Genomic DNA, 23298 nt, shown 5'->3' with positions numbered 1-23298 from the left:
TCTATAAATAAAGAGAATCTTAAAAGGAAGTCCTGGTAATCCCAGCACTGTGGGAAGTCAAGGCAGGCAAATCGCTTGAGCCCAGTTAGAAACCAGCCTAGGCAACATGGCGAAATCCCATCTCTGCTAAAAATACAAAAAATTGAGGCTGGGCGCAGTGGCTCACACCTGTAATCCCAGCACTTTGGGAGGCTGAGGTGGGTGGATCACAAGGTCAGGAGTTCGAGACCAGCCTGGCCAACAGAGTGAAACCCCGTGTCTACTAAAAAAAAAAAAAAAAAAAAAAAAAAAAAATAGAGAAATTAGCCAGGCATGGTGGCGCATGCCTATAGTCCCAGCTACTAGGGAGGCTGAGGCAGGAGAATCACTTGAACCCAGGAGGTGGAAGTTGTGGTGAGCCAAAATCGCATCACTGCATTCCAGCCTGGGCAACAGAGTAAGACTCTGTCTCAGAAAAAAAAGAAAAAAAAAATAGCTGGGTGTGGTGGCATGTGCCCATAATCCTGGCTATTCAGGAGTCTGAGGTGGGAGGTGGGAGGACCACTTGAACCGGGGACTTGCAGTGAGCCAAGATCACACCACTGCACTCCAACCTAGGCAACAGAGCAAGAACCTGTTACAAAAAAATAAAGTCTCCAAGAACCAACCCCTCACCTGTTTCTTATTCCTGGTGGGAGATTTCTTTTGCCTACATCAGTTGCTGGATTCATGCAGGCAAATAAACGGAAGTCAGGATGCCGAACCAGTGGCTCTGTTAAGAGAAAATTATAAATTTTCAACAAAGGTATGATTATCTAATTCCACAGAACCCCCCAGGGCCAGCCAGCCTGATGCTGACTACTCACACCATCCTTGTCTTTTCTGAAACTCCCCTGAAATAACTTTCCAGACCTATGTATTCAATCTAATCTTATACTGCAGTCTTTTGTGGTATGTTTATTCACTGTTACTTATCTTTTACCAACCATTTACCTGTTATTTTATAAGTGTGTCTATTATCCACAACTCAAATACCTTGTCAAATTATACTATTCTTCTTTGCATTCCCCATACCACCCAACAACAGCTCAATGTACTTTGCAGAAAATTAATATCTAAAGAATGAACAAATTTCATTGGGAGGCCCACGTCATCCTTCTAACCCAAAAAAAAAAAAAAAAATCTCACTCTAAAGTGGCCGTAGGGCTGGACAGCAAGTCAAATCCCAAGGGACTCAAGTGCTACTACCTGTGTCTCCTCGATCCAGCAACACCAGGGATCCAGAGGATCCTTCAAGCAAACCACTCAGACATTCTAGTATTTCTGGAGCAGCCAAGTTAATCTCATCCAACAAGATCCACTCTCCTTTCTTTACAGCCTGAGCTAATGTACCCTAGAAAAAGATAAAATAAAATGTTAAGAATGTGTCAAATAAAGGCACACTTGCCAAGAATAGTTATGCAAGCAGGGTTAGAAATAGAGGCACAGGCCCATCAAGGTATAGGCCCATCAAGTAGGAAAGATTTCCTATACCTTAACTGCCCACTGGCTGACAGCAGATAGGTAGAGTTAAGGCCAAGTTAATTTTTTAAATGTCCAAAAGGGTCAAGGGAGTATCTTTGAGCCTAACACAGAGATGCAATAAACTAAATCCTCTCATTATGTGGATGGTCAGGTAAATAGCTTACATTGTAGTCAGGTGTTTAAAGGCACCCAAGTGGCTATTAAAACTTAAAATAAATACAGGGTCAGGCTATACCAAGATTAGACAAATATCTAAATCCCAGAGTGTTTAGTGATTCTCATACACAGCCTTTCACACCTGCTGAAAATCAAAATGCATCATCCTTTGACTTTAGTACACTCGTGTTATCTCTTCAAATTCTACTTCCTAGAGCAATACAAACAAATCTAATAATCTACTCAGTTGACACATCAAAAACTATTTTACTATTAAGGTTGCTTTATGCTTTTGTTTTCATGCTAATCCTAACAAAGAATCTACTACAAATTTAACTGAAAAACATAAAACAGAACAAATATATTAACTCCAGTATATTACTAAGTCATAAAACATAAGCCTTGTTTTGAGAACACAACAATTTAATTGGTTTTAGAAATAATCCTATTAAAAATAATTCTCGGCTGGGCATGATGGCTCACGTCTGTAACCCCAGCACTTTGGGAGGCTGAGGCGGGCAGGTCACTGGAGGTCAGGAGTTCAACATCAGCCTGACCAACATAGTGAAACCCCATCTCTACTAAAAAATACAAAAATTAGCCAGGCGTGATGGCACACACCCTTAATCCCAGCTACTTAGGAGGCTGAAGCAGGAGAAACGCTTGAACCTGGGAGGCGGAGGCTGCAGTGAGCCCAGACCATGCCATTGCACTCCAGCCTGGGTGACGAAAGCAAAACTCTGTCTCAGAAAAAAAAAAAAAAAAGGAATAGTTCTGGGGCCAGGGTCAGTGGTTCATGCCTGTAATTCCAGCACTCTGGGAGGTCAAGGTGGGTGGATCACCTGAGGTCAGGAGTTCAAGATCAGCCTGGCCAACATGGCAAAACCCCATCTCTACTAAAAGTACAAAAATTAGCCGGGCGCGGTGGCACACACCTGTAATCCCAGTTACTCTGGAGGCTGAGGCAGGAGAATTGCTTCAACCCAGGAGGCAGAGGTTGCAGTGAGCCAAGATCGCGCCACTGCACTCCAGCCTGGGTGACAGAGTCAGACTCCGTCTCAAAAAAAAAAAAAGAATTCTGATGACCAAATTTTCCACACCCATAACGTATGGTTGAGTAGACCTTCTTTGTTACTAAAACACCATCAAGTAAGACTCCTGCTTCCTCTAGGGCTTGATCTAAGGACTGTCACAGAAATGAATTTTTTTTTTTTTTTTTTTTTTTGAGACGGAGTCTCGCTCTGTCGCCCAGGCTGGAGTGCAGTGGCCGGATCTCAGCTCACTGCAAGCTCCGCCTCCCGGGTTTTACGCTATTCTCCTGCCTCAGCCTCCCGAGTAGCTGGGACTACAGGCGCCAGCCACCTCGCCCGGCTAGTTTTTTGTATTTTTTAGTAGAGACGGGGTTTCACCGTGTTAGCCAGGATGGTCTCGATCTCCTGACCTCGTGATCCGCCCGTCTCGGCCTCCCAAAGTGCTGGGATTACAGGCTTGAGCCACCGCGCCCGGCCAGAAATGAATTTTTTTTTAAATGCCCAAGTCACAAATATTTAACCAAGTTGATCCTTCCTACAGGGTTACAGGACAGCAAACAGTAGAGATGTCCATGCCTTGGGATTAAAATTGGGGCACTGAAGTGAACGGGTCCAAATCCCTCTCACATCCACACACTCTTTCCCTGGAGACACACATGGCAAGAGAAAGAATCCAGAGTTCACTATCTGTCATCAATTGCATCTTTAAAAATAATAATAGATCCAGCAATCTCACTTCTGGGTATTCCCCCAAAAAATCTGAAAACAGTATGTCGAAGGGATGTCTGTAATCCCATGTTCATTGCACCACTATGCACAACAGTCAAGATACAGAATCAACCTATGTTTCCAACAACAGATGAATAAAGAAAATGTTGTATATATACATATGTATAAACAATAGAATCCTATGGAAACTTATTCAGCTTGAAAAAAGAAATAAATTTTGTCATTTGCTATGACATAAATAGAACCAGAGAATATTATGCTAAGTGAAACAAGTCAGGCACAGAAAGACAAGTATCGCACGTTCTCACTTATATGTGAAATCTAAAACAACAGAACTCAAAGAAGCAGCCAGCAGAATGGTAGTCAGCAGAGGCTGGAGAGTTAGGGAGTATAGAGTAACAAAAGTATAAAGCCTTGGCCGGGCGCAGTGGCTCACGCCTGTAATCCCAACACTTTGGGAGGCTGAGGCAGGCAGATTACGAGGTCAGGAGATCGAGACCATCCTGGCTAACACAGTGAAACCCTGTCTCTACTAAAAATACAAAAACAAAAAATTAGCCGGGCGTGGTGGCATGCACTTGTAGTCCCAGCTGCTCAGGAGGCTGAGCCAGGTGAATGGCGTGAACCTGGGAGGCGGAGCTTGCAGTGAGCCGAGATTGCGCCACTGCACTCCAGCCTAGGGGACAGAGTGAGACTCCATCTCAAAAAAAAAAAAAAAAAAAGAAAGAAAGAAAGTACAAAGCCTTAAATTAGACAGAAAAAATAAGGTTTCTTCCCTGTGAGATATATATTGCACAGCATGGCAACCATGCCATAAATAGTAAATAATAATGTATTGTACATTTCAAAATTACTAAGGCAGTACATTTCAAATGTTCTCACCACAGAAATTGGTATGTGACGTGATGAATATATTAATGAGCTTTAGTTATTTCACACCGTATTCATAAATCATAACACCATTTTGTACTCCATGAATATATACAATTATAATTTATCAATTTGTACTTTCACATTTTTTATTTAAATAATGATGGTGCTCATTAAGACCTTATAATTGCCATAATTACCATGAAAGACATTTTTCAAAATCTTCCCCCAAAATCACTGTTTCATTAAGACAATACACAATAGTAACCTGCCTGAAACTTTGTGTTTTGCATAAAATCACCATTACCATAAGCTAAATAACGAAAACAGAAATACCTCTACAAATGCAAACAATAAGGTATTTTCAGTCATTTTCATCTGTTGTTGGGCATGGTTGAGCCTAAGACCAAATGCTTCCCATTTCTCTTTTATGAGTAACCCTAAAAAAGAAGACAGACAAGAATTTAGTACACATTTTGAGTTGTAATATATACAACTTTTAAACATAAACAAATACAATTAACAAAACACACAAAAAGTAAGCATCTTACACAAAACACTAAGTCTAAAAACTTATATAATGCTAACTAAATGCCAGACATGACACTAACTAGCCCAGATATATGCATATACATGTATTAACTGCCTCATTTATCCCTCACAACAACCCTCTGGACTAGTTATTTTTATTCCTGCTTTACAGATAAGGAACCACACAGAAGTAACCTAAGCCAGCAAAAGCCTCTTGGCTATGGAATCTAGCTCCTTAGAAACAAGCTTTTTCTCAGGAAATGTGCCTTACTGACCACTAAATAGTACTTGCACATCAGCATTACCAGTCATCTGTTTTTGTGGAAATCATGTAAAGAATGGGGCACAATACTTCACAATTAGTCACTTCTGCCAAAGTCCCAGAATCTCCAATTTGTATTGCTTTACTCTTCGCCAAGACTCTTAATCTGTTAACTAAAGCCCAGCCCCATGCCCTCCACCATGGCGGCCTGGGTCACGTCCTTACCAGTTTCACTCTCTTTTCCATCCTTGTTAACAGCAGACTTGTGTACATGCTGCATTAGTCTCAGGAGATCATGCCACCGTTTCTGTCTGTAACAGGTCTGAATGTGCCCCAAGAACGTAAAGTTTTGTTTCTTGGAAAATGTCTGAGCAAAGAGTTCCTCAAATGCCTCCCTCAAGGGTAGCCAAATAAGCTTATGGTCCACCGGTTTATAACTGAAACAGACATAGGTAAATGTGACTCACAAACTTCTAAAGTTAACAAAAGTTAGAAAGCATGGCTCAGAAAATAGGAGTAGGTCTCAGATTTCATTTAATTAAAGTTAGAAACACTACCGAAATATTTAAAATCTACATTACAGTTTTAAATTGTAATCTGTTTACCTCATCTCAAGCATTTGAATGGCCTATAATGAAGGTAAAAACTATTATTAGATAAAAAGTGTTATGAAAAAACTAGCCTAGCATGGCTGTTCACATTTATAACCCCAGCACTTTGGGACACTGAGGGGGTCGGATCACTTCAGCCCAGGAGTTCAAGCCCACCCTGGGCAACATGGCAAAATCCTGTCTCTACAAAAAAACACAAAAATTAGTCAGGCGCAGTAGCACACACCTGCAGTTCCAGCTACTTGGGAGGCTGAGGTGGGAGGCTTGAGCCCAGGAAGTGGAGGTTGCAGTGAGCCAAGAACACACCACTGCCACTCCAGCCTTGGCAACAGAGCCAGACCCTGTCTCAAAAAAATAAAAGTAAAAAAACCCTGAAAGTCCTACTTGAATAGTAAAATTCACATCATTTATTTTACCAACATGTCTACATAAATATGTATAGGGCATAATAACAAACCATCCATATTTCATTAAAGTTGACCAAAATCCAAGGAAAAATAAGTATCTGAAATTGATCTACACATGTAAATTAAACACAGCCCACACATTATCAGTTAGGAGAAGGAAGAGTAGGAGACAGCAACGATGATATTGCTTTCAGTGGGATAAAAATTAGGGTAGGGCACGCAAAAAAAAAAAAAAAAAAAAAAAAAAAAAAAACCTTAGCTATTGCAATGGTTCGTGGTACTCCAAAGCTCATCCTGTACTTCTTAGTATTTTGATCTTTGTTATTCCTTAGCATTAAATTCCTCTGGCTAATGAGCTAGGAAATTAACTTAAATTTGAATATTTGGGGGAGGTAAGAGATAACTTTTTACAAGGTTGAAAAACATTGCTCTAGCTTAAACATACGATGTCTAAGAGGCAATACTTATTCCCAGAAAATCTTAAGTATACAATTTTGTGTAGCATACCATTACAATTCAAGAAGAATGAGATAAACTTTATTTCCATGAAAAATAAATTGAGAACTGAAAAGGTACCAAAAACATAATAAGGGAATTCATGGATTACTGCTGACTTACTGGCCTAGTGAGGGAGAAACAATGAGATGAGTAAAACCCAATGGCCTGATACTGAGCATCTGAATCTGAGAGTCCAGTTCCAAAGAGAAAAAGTTGAAGAGGAATGTCAAACTCACTTTCACTTACTCACAGCACTAACACATTAGTATATGCATTTCTTTAGTCCATTTATTTAACAAAAATGTATTGAGGCCAGGCACAGTGGCTCATGCCTGTAATCCCAGCACTTTGGGAGGCCGAGACGGGCGGATCACGAGGTCAGGAGATCGAGACCATCCTGGCTAACACAGTGAAACCCCGTCTCTACTAAAAAGTACAAAAAACTAGCCGGGCGAGGTGGCGGGCGCCTGTAGTCCCAGCTACTCGGGAGGCTGAGGCAGGAGAATGGTCTAAACCCGGGAGGCGGAGCTTGCAGTGAGCTGAGATCCGGCCACTGCACCCCAGCCTGGGCGACAGAGCAAGACCCTGTCTCAAAAAAAAAAAAAAAAAAAAAAAAGACCAGACTGGGTAACAAAGCCAAGACCTTGTCTCCATAAAAAATTTTAAAATGGCCAGTCGCGGTGGCTCAAGCCTGTAATCCCAGCACTTTGGGAGGCCGAGACGGGCGGATCACGAGTTCAGGAGATAGAGACCATCCTGGCTAACACGGTGAAACCCCGTCTCTACTAAAAAGTACAAAAAACTAGTCGGGCGAGGTGGCGGGCGCCTGTAGTCCCAGCTACTCAGGAGGCAGAGGCAGGAGAATGGCGTAAACCCAGGAGGCAGAGCTTGCAGTGAGCTGAGATCAGGCCACTGCACTCCAGCCTGGGCGACAGAGCGAGACTCCGTCTCAAAAAAAAAAATTTTTTTTTTAAATTAGCCAGGTGTGGTGGTCCCATCTGTAGTCTCGGCTACTTGGGAGGTTAAGAAAGAAGGATCACTTGAGCACAGGAGTTCGAGGCTACAGTGAGCTATGATAACACCACCGTACTACAGTCTGGGCAACAGAGCAAGAACTCATCCCTTTATAAAAATTGTTTTGAGCACCTGCTATATGTGTTAGCCATTGAGTCAACAAGACCCACAAGGTCTTACTGCTGTGTAGCTTATAATCAAATGAAAGTGACAACAGGCCAGGGGCGGTGGCTCACGTCTATTAATCCCAGCACTTTGGGAGACTGGCGGATTTCTTGAGCTCCAGAGTTTGAGACCAACCTGGGCAACATGGTGAAACCTTCTCTCTACAAAAAAATACAAAAATTAGCCAAGTAGGCCAGTGTGTCCCTGTAGTCCCAGCTACTTGGGAAGCTGAGATGGGAGGCTTGTTCAAGCTCAGGAGGTCAAGTAGTAGCTTAACTGCTATAAACATAATGTAGGGTAAAAGCTGAATGGGTGATGTGAGTTTTGGTAATCTGAATATCACAGTCAGGAAAGGCTTTGTTGAGGAGGGGACATTTGAAGGATACCAAAGTCAAGGAAGGATGTGTGCTAAGCAGTTATCTGTGGGTGCAAGGAGGCCACACAAAAGGAATGGCAAGCATCTAGGTGCAAAGCAGAAGAAAGTGGTTGGAGCTCAGCAGCACAGGGGAAGGTGGGAGATGATGTCAGAGAAGTACCACTGTCAGATTATGAAGGGCTGTACAAATCAAACATTTTATTCTAAATCTTTGTATTTTATCCTAAATGGATTGAGAAGTTCAGTGGAGGAACCTGAGGAAGAGAGTGAGACCAGACTGGGTAACAAAGCAAGACCCTGTCTCCATAAAAAATTATACTTTATTGGACCGGGCGCGGTGGCTCACGCTTGTAATCTCGGCACTTTGGGCAGCAGAGATGGGTGGATCATGAGGTCAGGAGACCGAGACCATCCTGGCTAACACGGTGAAACCATATTTCTACTAAAAATACAAAAAAAATTAGCCAGGCGTGGTGGCGGGCGACTCTAGTCCCAGCTACTCGGGAGGCTAAGGCAGGAGAATGGCATGAACCCGGGAGCAGAGGTTGCAGTGAGCTGAGATCGTGCCACTGCACTCCAGCCTGGGAGACAGAGCAAGAATTCGTCTCTAAATAAATAAATAAATAAATAAAACTTATACTTTATCTGATTATATTTTAAAGGATTATTGTAACTCCTAAACAAAAAAGACTATAAAGAGATTATGAGTAGAAGCAAAGATAAGAGACCAACGCAATGGACTAGACAATAAACTAGAACGACAACAGTGAAAATGGTGAGAAATTGAACAAAATATACGTGTCATTTAAATAAAATTGCTAGTCTTTTTATTTATTTTTTAACTTTTTATTGTAAAGACAAAGTCTCACTATGTTGCCCAAGTTGGTCTCGAAGACCTGGCCTCAAGCAACACTCCCACCTTTGCCTCCCAAAGTGCTGAGATTACATGCATGAGCCATTGCTCCTGGCCAAAACTGCTAGTCTTGAAAATAATAGTATAAATGGGATCCAAAGTTAACTGAAGAAGCAGAGTAATGGTTAAGAACACAGACACTCAAGACTGCTTAGGTTCAAATCCTGGATCTGCCATTTTCTTGAATAAGTGACTTATCTCTCTTTGCCTCAGTTCTCTCATGTTTAAAATATAGAGAATAACAGTCCGGTTTCTCACATGGTTTTAAGACCAGCCGAGTTAACACAAAAAAAGGACTCAAAACAGTGCCTGGCACATAATGACTGCCATAGAGAGTTAGTGGATAATTAATGTCTCTGTTATTATTGATCTATTGAATTTATGAAAAAGGCAGCTTAATATTTCAAAGAGACTGAGTTTCTTAAAGAAAAGCTCATTCGGGCCAGGTGCTGTGGCTCATGCATGTCATCCCAGCACTTTGGGACGCTGAGGCAGGTGAATGACTTGAGGTCAGGAGTTTGAGACCAACCTGGTCAAAATGGCAAACCCCATCTCTACTAAAAATACAAAAATTAGCTGGGCCTGGTGGCGGGGCCCCTGTAATCCCAGGTACTCAGGAGGCTGAGGGAGAAGAATCGCTTGAGCCCGGGAGGCAGAGGTTACAGTGAGCTGAGATCATGCTGCTGCTCTCCAGCCTGGGCAACAGACTCCATCTCAAAAAAAAAAAAAAAAAAAAAGGAAAGCTCCATTCATTTAAAGCTGAGCACAATATTACCTAAAGCCCTTAAGTCAACACATATTTCAATACATGAAAAGATGAAAAACCATACATTTCAGAAAAGAATAAATAAAACAAAATCAACTGCAACTGCAACACCAATATTCAGAGAACTGAGGCTATAAACTACAAACAACTAAAGAGCAAGATTTTCAAACCGTCTTCTGCAGAAAGGCACCTTAGCAGCAGGTCCAGAACACCTGCCTTCATGAAAAGTAACTGTGCTTATACCTGTTACATACACTGGAACCACATGTAAGCATTCATGTGAGAATGGCTACACAAAATTATAACGGGAAAAAACAAAGTGTAAAAAGAACGTAAAATGTACATGCTGAGTAATTAGAATGATAAACCCTTTCTCTTCATGTCATGGACAGGGTTCTGAGTTCGAATTGTATGCTCCTGCCATACCCTCTTCCGGGCATTTTCTTTTAAAGACTGTTCTATGGGTGGGTGGCAAGGAAGATGAGGATTGGCTGCTTTACTGCTATTTCTACGATATCTTTAATTTCCCTCTATTTTGTCCCTTCTTTCATTGCCAAGCTCTCCAGGGAAACCGGTCCTTCTCAATATATCTCTGTTTCTCCCTCAGAAGCTGCCCCTCTGAAGCCCATTCCCTATAGTAAGTGCTATGAACATGCGCTCTGTATTTTGCCCTTTAGTGCTAGACTTTCTCCTTCTGGAATGATTTTATCTGCTACATCTAAGTCTTCCATGCCCTCTACTTTTTTTCAAGGATTCTCTTGGGCTCTTCCCCACCTGCAAGTCTTGGAATTTATGTCTCTACCTACAGGTAATGTGAAGGTCTACATGCTGCTTACCAGAAGCCCATGTTAAATAAAATGACAAAAATGAGTTTAAAATTAAATGAAGGAAAAAGACATATCATGCCAACACTAATCAAAAAGCAAGAAGCACAAAAGAATAAAAAGCAAGGAGGTAATGGACAACGGACACTAACAAAGAGCAAAAGACAATTTGCCATAATGTAAATAATTTGATGGTCTCTAAGGCCCTTATTTTTATAAAGTATCTTTACCCATAATAATAATTGTTTCAAAAATCAATCTAGGGCAGGGCACAGTGCCTCACGCCTGTAATTCCAGGACTTTGGGAGGCTGAGGCGGGTAGATCACCTGAGGTCAGGAGTTTGAGACCAGCCTGACCAGCATGGTGAAACCCTGTCTCAATTAAAAATACAAAATTAGCCAATGTGGTGGTACATGCCTGTAATCCCAGCTACTCGGGAGGCTGAGGCAGGAGAATTGCGTGAACCAAGGAGGCAGGCATTGTAGTGAGCCAAGATAGTGTCATTGCACTCCAGCTTGGGAAACAAGAGCAAAACTCTCTCAAAAAAATAAATGAATAAATAAAATCAATCTAGGCTGGGGCACAGTGGCTCACATCTGTAATCCCAGCACTTTGGGAGGTCAAGGTGGGAGGATCACTTTAGCTCAGGGGACCAGCCTGGGCAACATAGTGAGACCTCATCTCTACTAAAGTTCAAAAACAATTAGCTGAGTATGGTGGCACATGCCTGTAGTCCCAACTACTCAAGAGGGCCAAGGTGGGAGGATAGCTTGAGCCAGGGAGGTCAAGGCTGTAATAAGCCCTAATGGTGCCACTCCACTCCAGCCTGGGTGACAGAGTGAGACCCTGTCTCAAAAAAAAAACAAAAATAATTTTTAAAAGTTTTAAAAATTAATCTAAAAAGGCCAAATACAGTGGCTCATGCCTGTAATCTCAGCACTTTGGGAGGTTGAGTGGGGAGGACTACTTGATCTCAGGAGTTCAAGATTCATCCAGGGTGATATGGTTTGGCTGTGTCCCCACCCAAATCTCATCTTAAATTGTAGTTCCAATTCCCATGTGTTGTGTGAGGGACAGGTGGAAGGTAATTGAATCATGGGGGTGGGTCTTTCCCGAGCTATCCTCATGACAGTGAATAAATCTCATGAGATTAGATGGTTTTATAAAGGGGAGTTCCCCTACACAAGCTCTCGACTGCCACCATCCATGTAAGACGTGATTTGCTCCTCCTTGTCTTCCGCTATGATTGTGATGCCTCCCCAGACATGTGGAACTATAAGTCAATTAAACCTCTTTTCTTTGTAAATTATCCAGTCTTGGGTATGTCTTTATCAGCAGCGTGAAACAAATGAATACAATGGGCAACAGAATGTGACCTCATCTCTACAAAAATAGAAAATAATTAGCTAAGCATGGGGGTGCATGTCTGTAGTCCCAGTTACTTGGGAGGCTGAGGCAAGAGGATGACATAAGCCTAGGACGCAGAGGCTGCAGTGAACTATGAGGGCACCATGGTACTCCAGGCTGGGCAACAGAGTGAGATTCTGTCCCCCCCCAAAAAAAGAGTTAAAATTAAATAAACAAATAAAATCCAAGACCAGCTACAGTGCCTGTAATCCTAGCACTTTGGAAGGCCCAGGCAGGAAGATTCCTTGAGTTCAGAAGTTCCAGACCAGTCTGGGCAACATAGTGAGACCTCATCTCTACTAAAAAAAAAGCAGCTGCATGTGGTGGCTTGCGCTTGCAGTCCCAGCTGCTCAGGAGGCTGAGGTGGAAGGATCACTTGAGCCCAGAAAGTCATGTTTATGCCGCTGCACTCCAGCTTGGGTGACAAAGTGAGACCCTATCTTTAAAAAAACAAAAACAAAAAAAAAACCCCAAAGGATCCAGATTTGCAAACCAGGTTATTATTTAATATTGGACACATGCAAAACATATTTAACATAACTTATAAAACAGATGAAACCAGCAACACAGCCTGAGGATAGGAATATTTATCTTTTCCCTATCTTATCTTTTTGCCTACAGCTGAATTTTGTTCTCCATTCCTTTGCCTTTTTAAAAACTTTTCGGTATTCTCATCTTCTACAATGATTCTTAAACAAGGGAGTCACCTATTCATCTATAACATAATATATGCTAAAGATTTTATTTAAATCTCTTTGTAGTAAAACCACAATGAGATACCATCTCACACCAGTTAGAATGGTGATCACTAAAAAGTCAGGAAACAACAAGTGCTGGAGAGGATGTGGAGAAACAGGAACACTTTTACACTGTTGGTGGGACTGTAAACTAGTTTGACCATTGTGGAAGACAGTATGGTGATTCCTCAAGGATCTAGAACTAGAAATACCATTTGAGCCACCCATCCCATTACTGGGTATATACCCAAAGGATTATAAATCATGCTGCTATAAAGACACACGCACACGTATGTTTATTGCGGCACTATTCACAATAGCAAAGACTTGGAACCAACCCAAATGCCCATCAATGATAGACTGGATTAAGAAAATGTGGCACATACACACCATGGAATACTATGCAGCCATAAAAAAGGATGAGTTCATGTCCTTTGTAGGGACATGCATAAAGCTGGAAACCATCATTCTGAGCAAACTATTGCAAGGACAGAAAACCAAACATTGCATGTTCTCTCTCACAGGTGGGAACTGAAAAATGAGAACACTTGGATACAGGAAGGGGAACATCATATACCAGGGCCTGTCATGGGGTCGGGGGAGAGGGGAGGGATAGCATTAGGAGATATACCTAATGTAAATGATGAGTTAATGGGTGCAGCACACCAATATGGCACATGTATACATATGTAACAAACCTGCACGTTGCGCACAAGTACCCTAGAACTTAAAGGATAATAATTAAAAATATATATATCTTTGTAGTAATGTAAGAGTACAGAAAACAAGGCATATTTCCAACTACACAAAAATTGAGAAAAGGCTCAATGGCTCATGTCTGTAATTTCAACACTTTGGGAGGCTGAAGCAGGACTACTTGAGGCCAGGAGTTCAAGACCAGCCTAGGCAACAGAGCAAGATCCTGTTCAGGGTCTTGCTTTGTCATCCCAGCTCAAGTACAATGGCATGACCACAGTTCACTGCAGCCTCAACCTCACAGGCTCAAGTGATCTTTTCAAATTGAAATGTAAGTTGCAGGCCGGGCGCGGTGGCTCAAGCCTGTAACCCCAGCACTTTGGGAGGCCGAGACGGGCGGATCACGAGGTCAGGAGATCGAGACCATCCTGGCTAACACAATGAAACCCCGTCTCCACTAAAAATACAAAAAAATTAGCCGGGCGTGGTGGCGGCGCCTGTAGTCCCAGCTACTCGGGAGGCTGAGGCAGGAGAATGGCGGGAACCCGGGAGGCGGAGCTTGCAGTGAGCTGAGATCGCGCCACTGCACTCCAGCCTGGGCGACAGAGCGAGACTCCGCCTCAAAAAAAAAAAAAAAAAAAATGTAAGTTGCATTTTCTTTTAATAACTGATGCTGACCTACTAACAAGGAAAAACAGATATATTCTATTCACCAAGTTGGCACCAAAACAAAATTCTAGTTAATCATATTTTGAGTCCCACCTTTTTGTGTCATCAATTTGCATCACAAATGTACTCTGTTTACTCACTATATTTAAAACAACTTGCAATGGCTAACATAACACAACAAATTCACGATAGAAGAGAAGGACCCAGTCCGTGTTCAGTTAGTACAAGATCAATGCCATTTATGTTAGGACTATTTAATGGCATGAAATTCCTAAAGACATATAGATACAGAATAGAGAGAAACAGACCAGGCATGGTGGCTCATGCCTGTAGTCCTAGCTACTGGGTAGGTTGAGGCAGAAGGATTGCTTAAACCCAGGAGTTCAAGGCTGTGCTAAGCCATGATCACACCACTGCACTCCAGCCTTGGTGACAGAACGAGACCCTGCCTCCCACAAAACAAAAAAAAGAATTAAGAGGCCGGGTGCGGTGGCTCACACCTGTAATCCCAGCAATTTGGGAGGCCGAGGTGGGTGGATCACGAGAGATCGAGACCATCCTGGTCAACATGGCAAAAACCCCGTCTCTACTAAAAATACAAAAATTAGCTGGCCATTGTGGTGTGCGCCTATAGTCCCAGCTACTCAGCAGACTGAGGCAGAACAATCACTTGAACCCGGGAGCCGGACGTTGCAGTGAGCAGAGATCGCGCCACTGCACTCCAGCCTGGTGACAGAGCAAGACTCCGTCTCAAAAAAAAAAAAGAATAAAGATAAATATATACAGCAGTATAGACATGTCTGCTTAAATGAAAAATCACATATATTAATAAGAACAGATTGCCAAGTTCCTCAAACAACCAACCAAATATAAGTAAAATAAAACCAAGGTAGAAAGGCTGGAGCGCAGTGGCACAATCTTGGCTAACTCCAGCCTCTGCCTCCCAGATTCACCAATTCTCCCACCTCAGCCTCCCTACTAGCTGGGACTACAGGCGCACACCACCAAGCCCTACTAATTTTCGTATTTTTTGGTAGAGATAGGATTTCACCATGTCTGCCAGGCTGGTGTCGAACTCCTGACCTCAAGTGATTCACCCATCTAGGCCTCCCAAAGTGCTGGGATTACAGGTGTGAGCCACTACACCTGGCCCAGAACTTACACTTTAGATCAACTGTACTATATAGACAAACATTAATTGATTATATACTTGCCTGCTTTTTCTCCTTCTTCCAGCATATGACCTTTGAGAACAAGGGCCTCAAGTGTTCGTTAAAACGAAGAGAAACATCTACACACCCATGAGCTCCTCAATAAATTCAAATAAGTACCTTGCTGTGGTTGGGGGATAAGGTGCAATCTTGCTCAAGGTGTCTTAGAGAGACTAAGATGAGCAATGTCCCACCATAAATCTTACTCAAAGCACCACACACACTGATGGTGGGACCCTGAGGAAACTAAAATAGGCAACTCACACCTTAAGTCTTACTCAAGGGAGTTTACCCTTTTTCCTGCACACACACAAGACCAGAAGAATGACTGATCCTTCGCCTTAGCTTCATTGCTATGCTAAAAATCACACCCATGCTAATGAGACATGGGACACATGAAGAAATATGTTATCAAACTGTTCAAGTGCCAGAAGTTCCCTGCCTCTACATGCTTAAATATCACTTCGTTCCCACTTTTGCCCCTTAAAATTACTTTCCTGACTGTCTTAGTTGGGCCAGCCATAGAATTCTCTCTTTCATGCTACCTCCCTGGTACCCTGCCAAAAGCTCCAATAAAGCCTTATCTGAGGAAACTTTTTCTATTGCACAGAGCACCCTATAACCTGTCGTTGTAACACTAAGGAAACAGTATTTCTTACCTCAAGTAATAAACACAAAAATAAGAAAAACATTTTAAGCCACACTTACCCTCCAAGCAAGTCTGCAGTATCACTTTGCTGATTCATATTGACAACTCTCAAACGGTGGCCTTTTATAAAGAAAGTGCAAAAGTGTTATTCCAAAAATTTAAAGACCAATAATATCCAGTGTGCTCCTTAAGGCTGTGGGAATATGGCATGGGGCTTTATTTTTTGAGACAGACTCTTGTTCTGTCAACCAGGCTACAGTGCAGTGGCCCAATCATGGCTCACTGCAGCCTCAACTTCCTGGGCTCAAGTGATCCTTCTGTCTCAGCCTCTCAAGCACCTGGGACTACCGGCATATACCACCACACTTGGCCAATATTTTTATTTTTTTTGTAGAGACATGGTCTCATGATGTTGCCAGGCTGGTCTTGACTCCTGGGTTCAAGCAATCCTCCCACCTCAGGCTCCCAAAGTGCTAGCATTACAGGCATGAGCCACTGCGCCCAGCAATAAGGTAAATTTTCAAATGTGCATTTGCTCTGAATCATGACAGCCCAAAAGTTGGAGACCAACCTGGGCAACACAGCGAGACCTCGTTTCTACAAGAAACTTTAAAAGTTAGCCAGACGCGGTGGCACAGGCCTGTAGTCTCAGCTATCTGGGAGGCTGAGGTAGGAAGATCACTTGAGCCTGGGAGGTCAAGGGTGCAGTGACCTGTGAGCTCGCCACTGCATTCCAGCCTAAGCAACAGTGCGACTCTGTCTCAAAAAGAATAAAAATTTTTAAAAAATGAGGTATAATGCAACATGTAGAATATAATCCCATATCTGTTTTGAAATAAAACAAAATCTATTCATATATGTATTTGCATAGGCAGAGATTAGAAATAATTTAATAATAATCTATTTAAAGTAGTTAGTTCCAGGCAAAGAGATTACATGTGAGGTGCTGGCACTTTTTAAACTCTGTGGTCTTTGGATTTCATATTTTTAAAAAAGGAAAAAAAGTAGTCATTGTGAAATGTCTGGGGGCAGATTTATTTCCTCTAGGGATTACCTGTAATGTGAGCCAAGTATTGGACAGTAGAAGTTTTGCCAGTTCCGGTCTCTCCCACCAGCAACACAGGCTCCCCTTTGCTGACACACACTGCAAGCTGCTCAATGAGAACAGAGGACGGCCGTGTAGCAGCAAAAGTGAACTTCTCCCTGGAAAGGAGAAAAAAGAGTTTAAAAACCACGCTGCAAGCTTCTCCCAGTTGTGCTCTGGGAAACCAGATATTCCAGGTTCAACAAACAAGGATGAGAAAACAGCTCAGAGTAATTGTCTTCAAGTTATACCAGATAGTCTTACAACATACAAAAATTACAGAATTTAGTTTTTCTGCAAACACCGAATACTCACACATCTGATACCACGCTAGGCTCTGAAGATTAAAAAGATCAATAAGACAAGACTATCTGTACCAGTTAGCTCATCTTGGACAAATTACTTAATGTGTCTTAGCCTCAGTTTCCTCACCTGTAAGATGTGGGTAACAACAGTACCGAGTTCTAATAGGTTAATAATCTTCCCCAAATTCATGCCTACCCAGATCCTATGAATGTGACCTTATTTCAAAATAGGGTCTTTGAAGAAATTTAATCAAATTAAGATAAGGTCATATTGCATTAGGGTGGGTCTTAAATCCAATGACTGGTGTCCTTATAAAAGGAAGATTTGGTGACACAGAAATAAACACACAAGGCAGGGCGCAGTGGCTCACGCCTGTAATCCCAGCACTTTGGGAGGCCGAGGCGGGCAGATCACAAGGTCAGGAGTTCAAGACCAGCCTGGCCAATATGGTGAAACCTCATTTCTACTAAAAATACAAAAATTAGCCGGGCGTGGTGGCGGACACCTGCAGTCCCAGCTACTCAGGAGGTTGAGGCAGGAGAATCACTTGAACCCTGGAGGTGGAGGTTGTAGTGAGCTGAGATCGCGCCACTGCACTCCAGCCTGGGCGACAGAGCAAGACTCCATCTCAAAAAAAAGAAAAGAAAAAAAATACACACACAGGGAAGAAGGGCCACGTGATAAGAGAGACAGAACTTAACAGTGATACAAATACAAGCCAAGGAACACCAAGGACTGCTGGGAGCCAAAGAAACCAGGAAGAGGACAAGCACTGTGGCTCAGGCCTGTAATCCCAGCACTTTGGGAGGTCAAGGCAGGTGGATCACCTGAGGTCAGGAGTCGAAGACCAACCTGGCCAAGATGGTGAAACCCCGTCTCTACTAAAAATACAAAAATTAGCTGGGCGTGGTGGCACATGCCTGTAATCCCAGCTATTCGGGAGGCTGAGGCACGAGAATCACTTGAACCAGGGAGCCACAGGTTGCTGTGAACCAACATGTACCGCTGTACTCCAGCCTGGGCAACCCAGTGAGACTCTGTCTCAAAAACAAAAAAAGAAAAGAAAGAAAGAAATCAGGAAGAGGCAAGAAAGCATTCTGCCCTAGAGCCTTCAGAGGGGAGGAGCATGGCCCCATCGAAACCTTGATTTTACACTTCCAGCCTCCAGGACTGCGAAAGAATAATGTCTATTGTTTAAAACCACCAAGTTTATGGTAATTTGTTATGGCAGCCCTAGGACACTAATATATTAATTCACAGGATTATTACAACCACTACATGAGAAAATATGTAAAGCACTTAGTACACAGTCAGACATGTAATAAGTATTTAAAGTTACCTCGATCTCAGAATCTTATATAACCCCAGCCTTCCAGGAATTTAAAGACTGATGTTAGACATAAGCCTGACTTCCAACTGAGGCTTACTTCACTAAATACACTGCAGTGAATAAAATCAATAATTCATCTTTGGTAGTGCCAAGTCTTTAATGACTTTCATTGCCTCTTTCACCTATTAATATGTAATTTCACAGAACATACTTTGGGAAAACACTGCTCCTTCCTTATAGTGTACTACAGATATCACAGTTCAGACATGTGTTTTGCACAAAGAGAAGAGGCTGAGCCAGACCTTCTATCAAGTTTCTGGAAACCTCACAGTTGGCAGCTTAGTTTAGAGCCCTACTTACCTCTGCATGTGAACAGCCTCACTTTGTTTCCGTAGAAGCCGCACTCGACCTACTTGCAAATCTAGCTCATTGATCACAATTTCTGGTTTATAAAGTTGACAAAAGAATTCAGCCTGTGGGAGATAAGATTGTACCTGAGTAAAAATCCACACGCTTTTTGAGTATTTCCTCATCCAAAGGCTTATTTTGGCCCTCAAATTAGCAGTCTACAAAGAATCATTCTCTACTTCCCAGACAGTTGAGTTGGCTTTTCATAAAGAAATTTCTTTTTTCATTTTCCAAACTTCTAATACTGTGTTTTCAAAACATTTATCATTCCCTAAAATGGTACTTTTCAGATAAGCCCTACCTATACATGGAGTGAACACACTGATATATCCGATAAAGTGAACAGTAAGTCTACACCTAAAAGGTAAGAAAAAAAAATCAGACAAATCTTTCTCTAGCTATGCGCTCCTCTGCTTTAAATTTCTAACATAATGTAGGAAATCATGGTACATCTGACTATAGCTAAAGCAAAAAGAGCTGTGGCAGATGCTCCTGGATGTCTACCCAATAGCCATTCTTCTCTTCTCCAAAGAACACAGAGTTTGTTCAGGTTTGGGGCAGGAGTAAAAGAAGCAAAGTGCTCTTGGAAAAGTGAGCCCTTCTACAACAAAAGATGATGAATATTGGTGGAATGAATATTCATGGTGTTTTCATTATTCTTCCTTACGATTAATATATGTATCATTTAAGTCCCTTTCAGTAGGACGTTTTATGACCTCCAGTCAAAACCATCCCAACTATTTCAGAAGCCTTATAAAAATCTCTACTATTGTAAAATTCCTGACATAAGATCTTTTAGAGTCACCATTCATACGAGAATGTCAGACATCTGCTTCAAGATGAGCCCAGACATTTTTTCCAGACACCAATGCCACTGCTGAAAGGATCCCTCCTCCCAAAATACGTATGACATAAAACAAGAATGGGAAAATATTAACAATGTCAACAATGAAACTAAGTAGTGAGTATCCAGGTATTCACTGGTACTACTCTTCAACATTTTTTGTTTGGTTGGTTGGTTGGTTTTCATTGGAGAAGGAGTCTGGATCTGTTGCCCAGGTTGGAGTGCAGTGGCACAATCTTGGCTCACTGCAACCTCTGCCTTCAGGGTTCAAGCGATTCTCCCTCCCGAGTAGCTGGGAATACAGGCATGTGCCTCCACACCCAGATAATTCATTGTATTTTTTTAGTAGATACAGGTTTCACAATGTTGGCCAGGCTGGTCTCAAACTCCCAACCTCAGGTGATCCACCCACCTCCGCCTCCCAAAGTCCTGGGATTACAGGTGTGAGCCACCACACTCAGTCTCTTGCCAACTTTTCTAATAAGGGAAAATAATAAAAAAGATGGAAAAACTCTGTGCATTAAGTTATAGACAAAGGTATTACTAAAACATAGTTACAGTCCTGAGTCTATTACCTACAAAATAAAATAAATGCTCACTAAAACACTGAAGAAGATACAAGACATGAGGAAGCTCCCTTTAAGAATGTGGAACATGGCCGGGCACAGTGGCTCACGCCTGTAATCCCAGCACTTCGGGAGGCAGAGGCTGGTTGGATCACCTGAGGTCACGAGTTCCAGACCAGCCTGACCATCATGGAGAAACCCCATCTCTACTAAAAATACAAAATTAGCTGGGTGTGGTGGCGCATGCCTGTAATCCCAGCTACTTGGGAGGCTGAGGCAGGAGAATCGCTTGAACCCAGGAGGTGGAGGTTGTGGTGAGCCAAGGTCGTGCCATTGCACTCACGTCATTTGGGAGTTGTATGCCCACAAGAGGCTGCAATAAAAGCACCAACTTTTACAAAAGAGGCACCACTGCAAAAGCTGTTCCAACTAAGGACTAGAGACCAGCAAGCAAGCAAGCAAAAAATCCTAGCCTCCTTTCAACAGGAAAGTAAAAAAACAGCACACATACCTTTTTTCTAGAAATGTTCAATTTGCTTCCAATAACTTCCGCCATTTTCAGTTTGCTCGTATGCTCAGAAAGCATTGCTGTGAAACAGTCTAGAGCCTATCAAAATAACCATGGTAAATGCTGACTGATTTTTAAAATAATACGTTAATCACAGAGCATCATTTTCCTGGCCACGAGAGGGAGAAGCACAAAATCCAGCAGGAATATTTCTCTAAAAATGAAGGCAGTGCAAATAAGGAACCAACCCAGGACTCAGGACCTGACCATAACGGCAAGATAGGACAGGAACAAATATAAATAATTAACTACTGAAATACTTGCAAAATAAAAAAAAGCACCCAACAAAACACCCCACTTTGCAAATCCTAGCTTCGGGCAAAGAAGAGCAATTAGTGTTGACCACTGGGTATGTGTTTCAAGGAGAACTGACTCATACAGTGCTGAGGTAACATCAAAAGACTGCTTTCTAACCGTAAGAGAAACATTAGGTGTGCAACACCTCATGGTCATTGTCTTAACCTAGTACTCAATCTTAGCAACTACCAGTGAGCCAACCAGTTATGTCTTCCGACGTAATGAAACATAAAATACCACCAAAAATGGATTGTACCCCAAAAATGTTAAACTTGAATTCATCAAGCATTTTCTGTATTTTCTATTTACAGAAAATATGAGAGATAAAATAAGGTAAAGGACACCACGAGTGTGGAATTGAAACTATCTTTGCAAAGATTACTACAGCAATCTAACATGGCTGACTCCATCTTACTTCTAAGCCTCACAGGCTGGCCATCTTCACTCATTCCTAGGCATAGGACAAGCTAACCATGGTAGGAATTTAGTTTATAGTTTAACTTGGAAGCAAGGATGATAATAGTCCCTCCCTAAAACTAACCCCCTCTTTGCTCAGGGACCAAATACTCGCAATGAAAGACCACAAGATTAGGATTAGGATTATGGGAGGGACCTTAATTCTGTTAAAATGTAGGTATAGTTTCTATAATCCCTTACTGCTCAGGAGTCATATGGCCAGAGGTCACAAGATTTGTGGCTTCCCCAACTGCTCCTATAGATAACACCACTATCACAAAAACTAAAATTGGCCTTTTGAGGTGATTTTCAGAATTTTGCATTCTGGCAACTAACCCCACCTGACTCAGTCACCCCTCCCAGAAGCAGACTCAGTATACAAGACCACTTTCCACATCCCTATGAGTTCATCCCCAACCAATCACAGCACCCATTCCCTAGTATCCTGCCCAGCAAATTATCCATAAAAACCCTAGCTTCTGAGTTATCAGGGAGATTGATTTGAGTAACAACTCCATTTCCTATATGGCTAGCCTAGCATTCATCAAGCTCTCTTGAAGACTGCTTTGAGTAATAATAAAACTGGTCTCCCATATAGTGGGTGCTGCGTGAATTACTCTATCGCAATTCCCGTCATGATAAATTTTCTCTGTCTAGGCAGCGGGCAAGGTGAACCCATTGAGCAGTTACAATCTGATCTATTTTCTTTTCTTCCTTTTTAAAAGTATTTTATATTTTTGTTCTGACAGCTGAAATACTCAGAATACAACACTTAATATACAGCATTGCCTCAACTGATAAAAAAGAGAAAATAGGCCCCAAATACTGCAAATGGCTTTTGTCTCAGAGGTAGAGTTAGTAGTTAAGTTTCTTCCATCATCTTTTCTATTGTTTTTTAACAAGAAGAATCTAGTCCTTTCAAAATTAAAATATATTTTAAAGCCGTAATTTTAAGTGAAGTCAGTTTACAAGATGCCAAAAGACTCAAATAATGGCAACCCTAACATTTAGTAAAAAGCAGGAAAACTTATACCCAGAAATCTAAAGTTATGAACATCAATATTAAAAATATAGGATTTACTATTATAATACAGTTGTCCCTACGTATTCCTGGGGGATTGGTTCCAGGACCTCTCACAGAAACCAAAATCTGAAGATGCTCAAATCGCTTATATAAAATGGTATAGGGTAACCGGGCGCGGCAGCTCACGCCTGTAATCCCAGCACTTTAGGAGGTTGAGGTGGGCAGATCACGAGGTCAGGAGATTGACATCATCCTGGCTAACACGGTGAAACCCCATCTCTACTAAAAATACAAAAAAAAATCAGCCAGGCGTGGTGGTGGGCACCTGTAGCCCCAGCTACTGGGAAGGCTGAGGTAGGAGAATGGCAGGAACCCGGGAGGCGGAGCTT

At 42.1% G+C, this 23298-nt stretch overlaps 1 protein-coding gene across 2 annotated transcripts in view; it reads right to left on the bottom strand.

Annotated features, from left to right (window-relative positions):
• MDN1 (midasin AAA ATPase 1) overlaps window positions 1–23298 on the bottom strand; it is a 184685-nt gene that overhangs the window by 114799 nt on the left and 46588 nt on the right. For both annotated transcript variants that reach the window (XM_015449074.3, XM_015449075.3), the window contains exons 12-19: window positions 21076–21171; window positions 19107–19219; window positions 17081–17229; window positions 16086–16146; window positions 5308–5519; window positions 4626–4729; window positions 1228–1372; window positions 655–751 (exon numbers count right to left, since the gene is read on the bottom strand). In XM_015449074.3, the coding sequence (XP_015304560.3) occupies window positions 655–751; window positions 1228–1372; window positions 4626–4729; window positions 5308–5519; window positions 16086–16146; window positions 17081–17229; window positions 19107–19219; window positions 21076–21171 (977 nt within the window). The remainder of the gene's footprint in view (window positions 1–654; window positions 752–1227; window positions 1373–4625; window positions 4730–5307; window positions 5520–16085; window positions 16147–17080; window positions 17230–19106; window positions 19220–21075; window positions 21172–23298) is intronic.

Source organism: Macaca fascicularis, chromosome 4, assembly GCF_037993035.2.
Source record: "Macaca fascicularis isolate 582-1 chromosome 4, T2T-MFA8v1.1".
NCBI lineage: Eukaryota > Metazoa > Chordata > Mammalia > Primates > Cercopithecidae > Macaca > Macaca fascicularis.
Note: the sequence above shows the minus strand (reverse complement) of the source record. Positions and strands in the feature narration are given on the sequence as shown.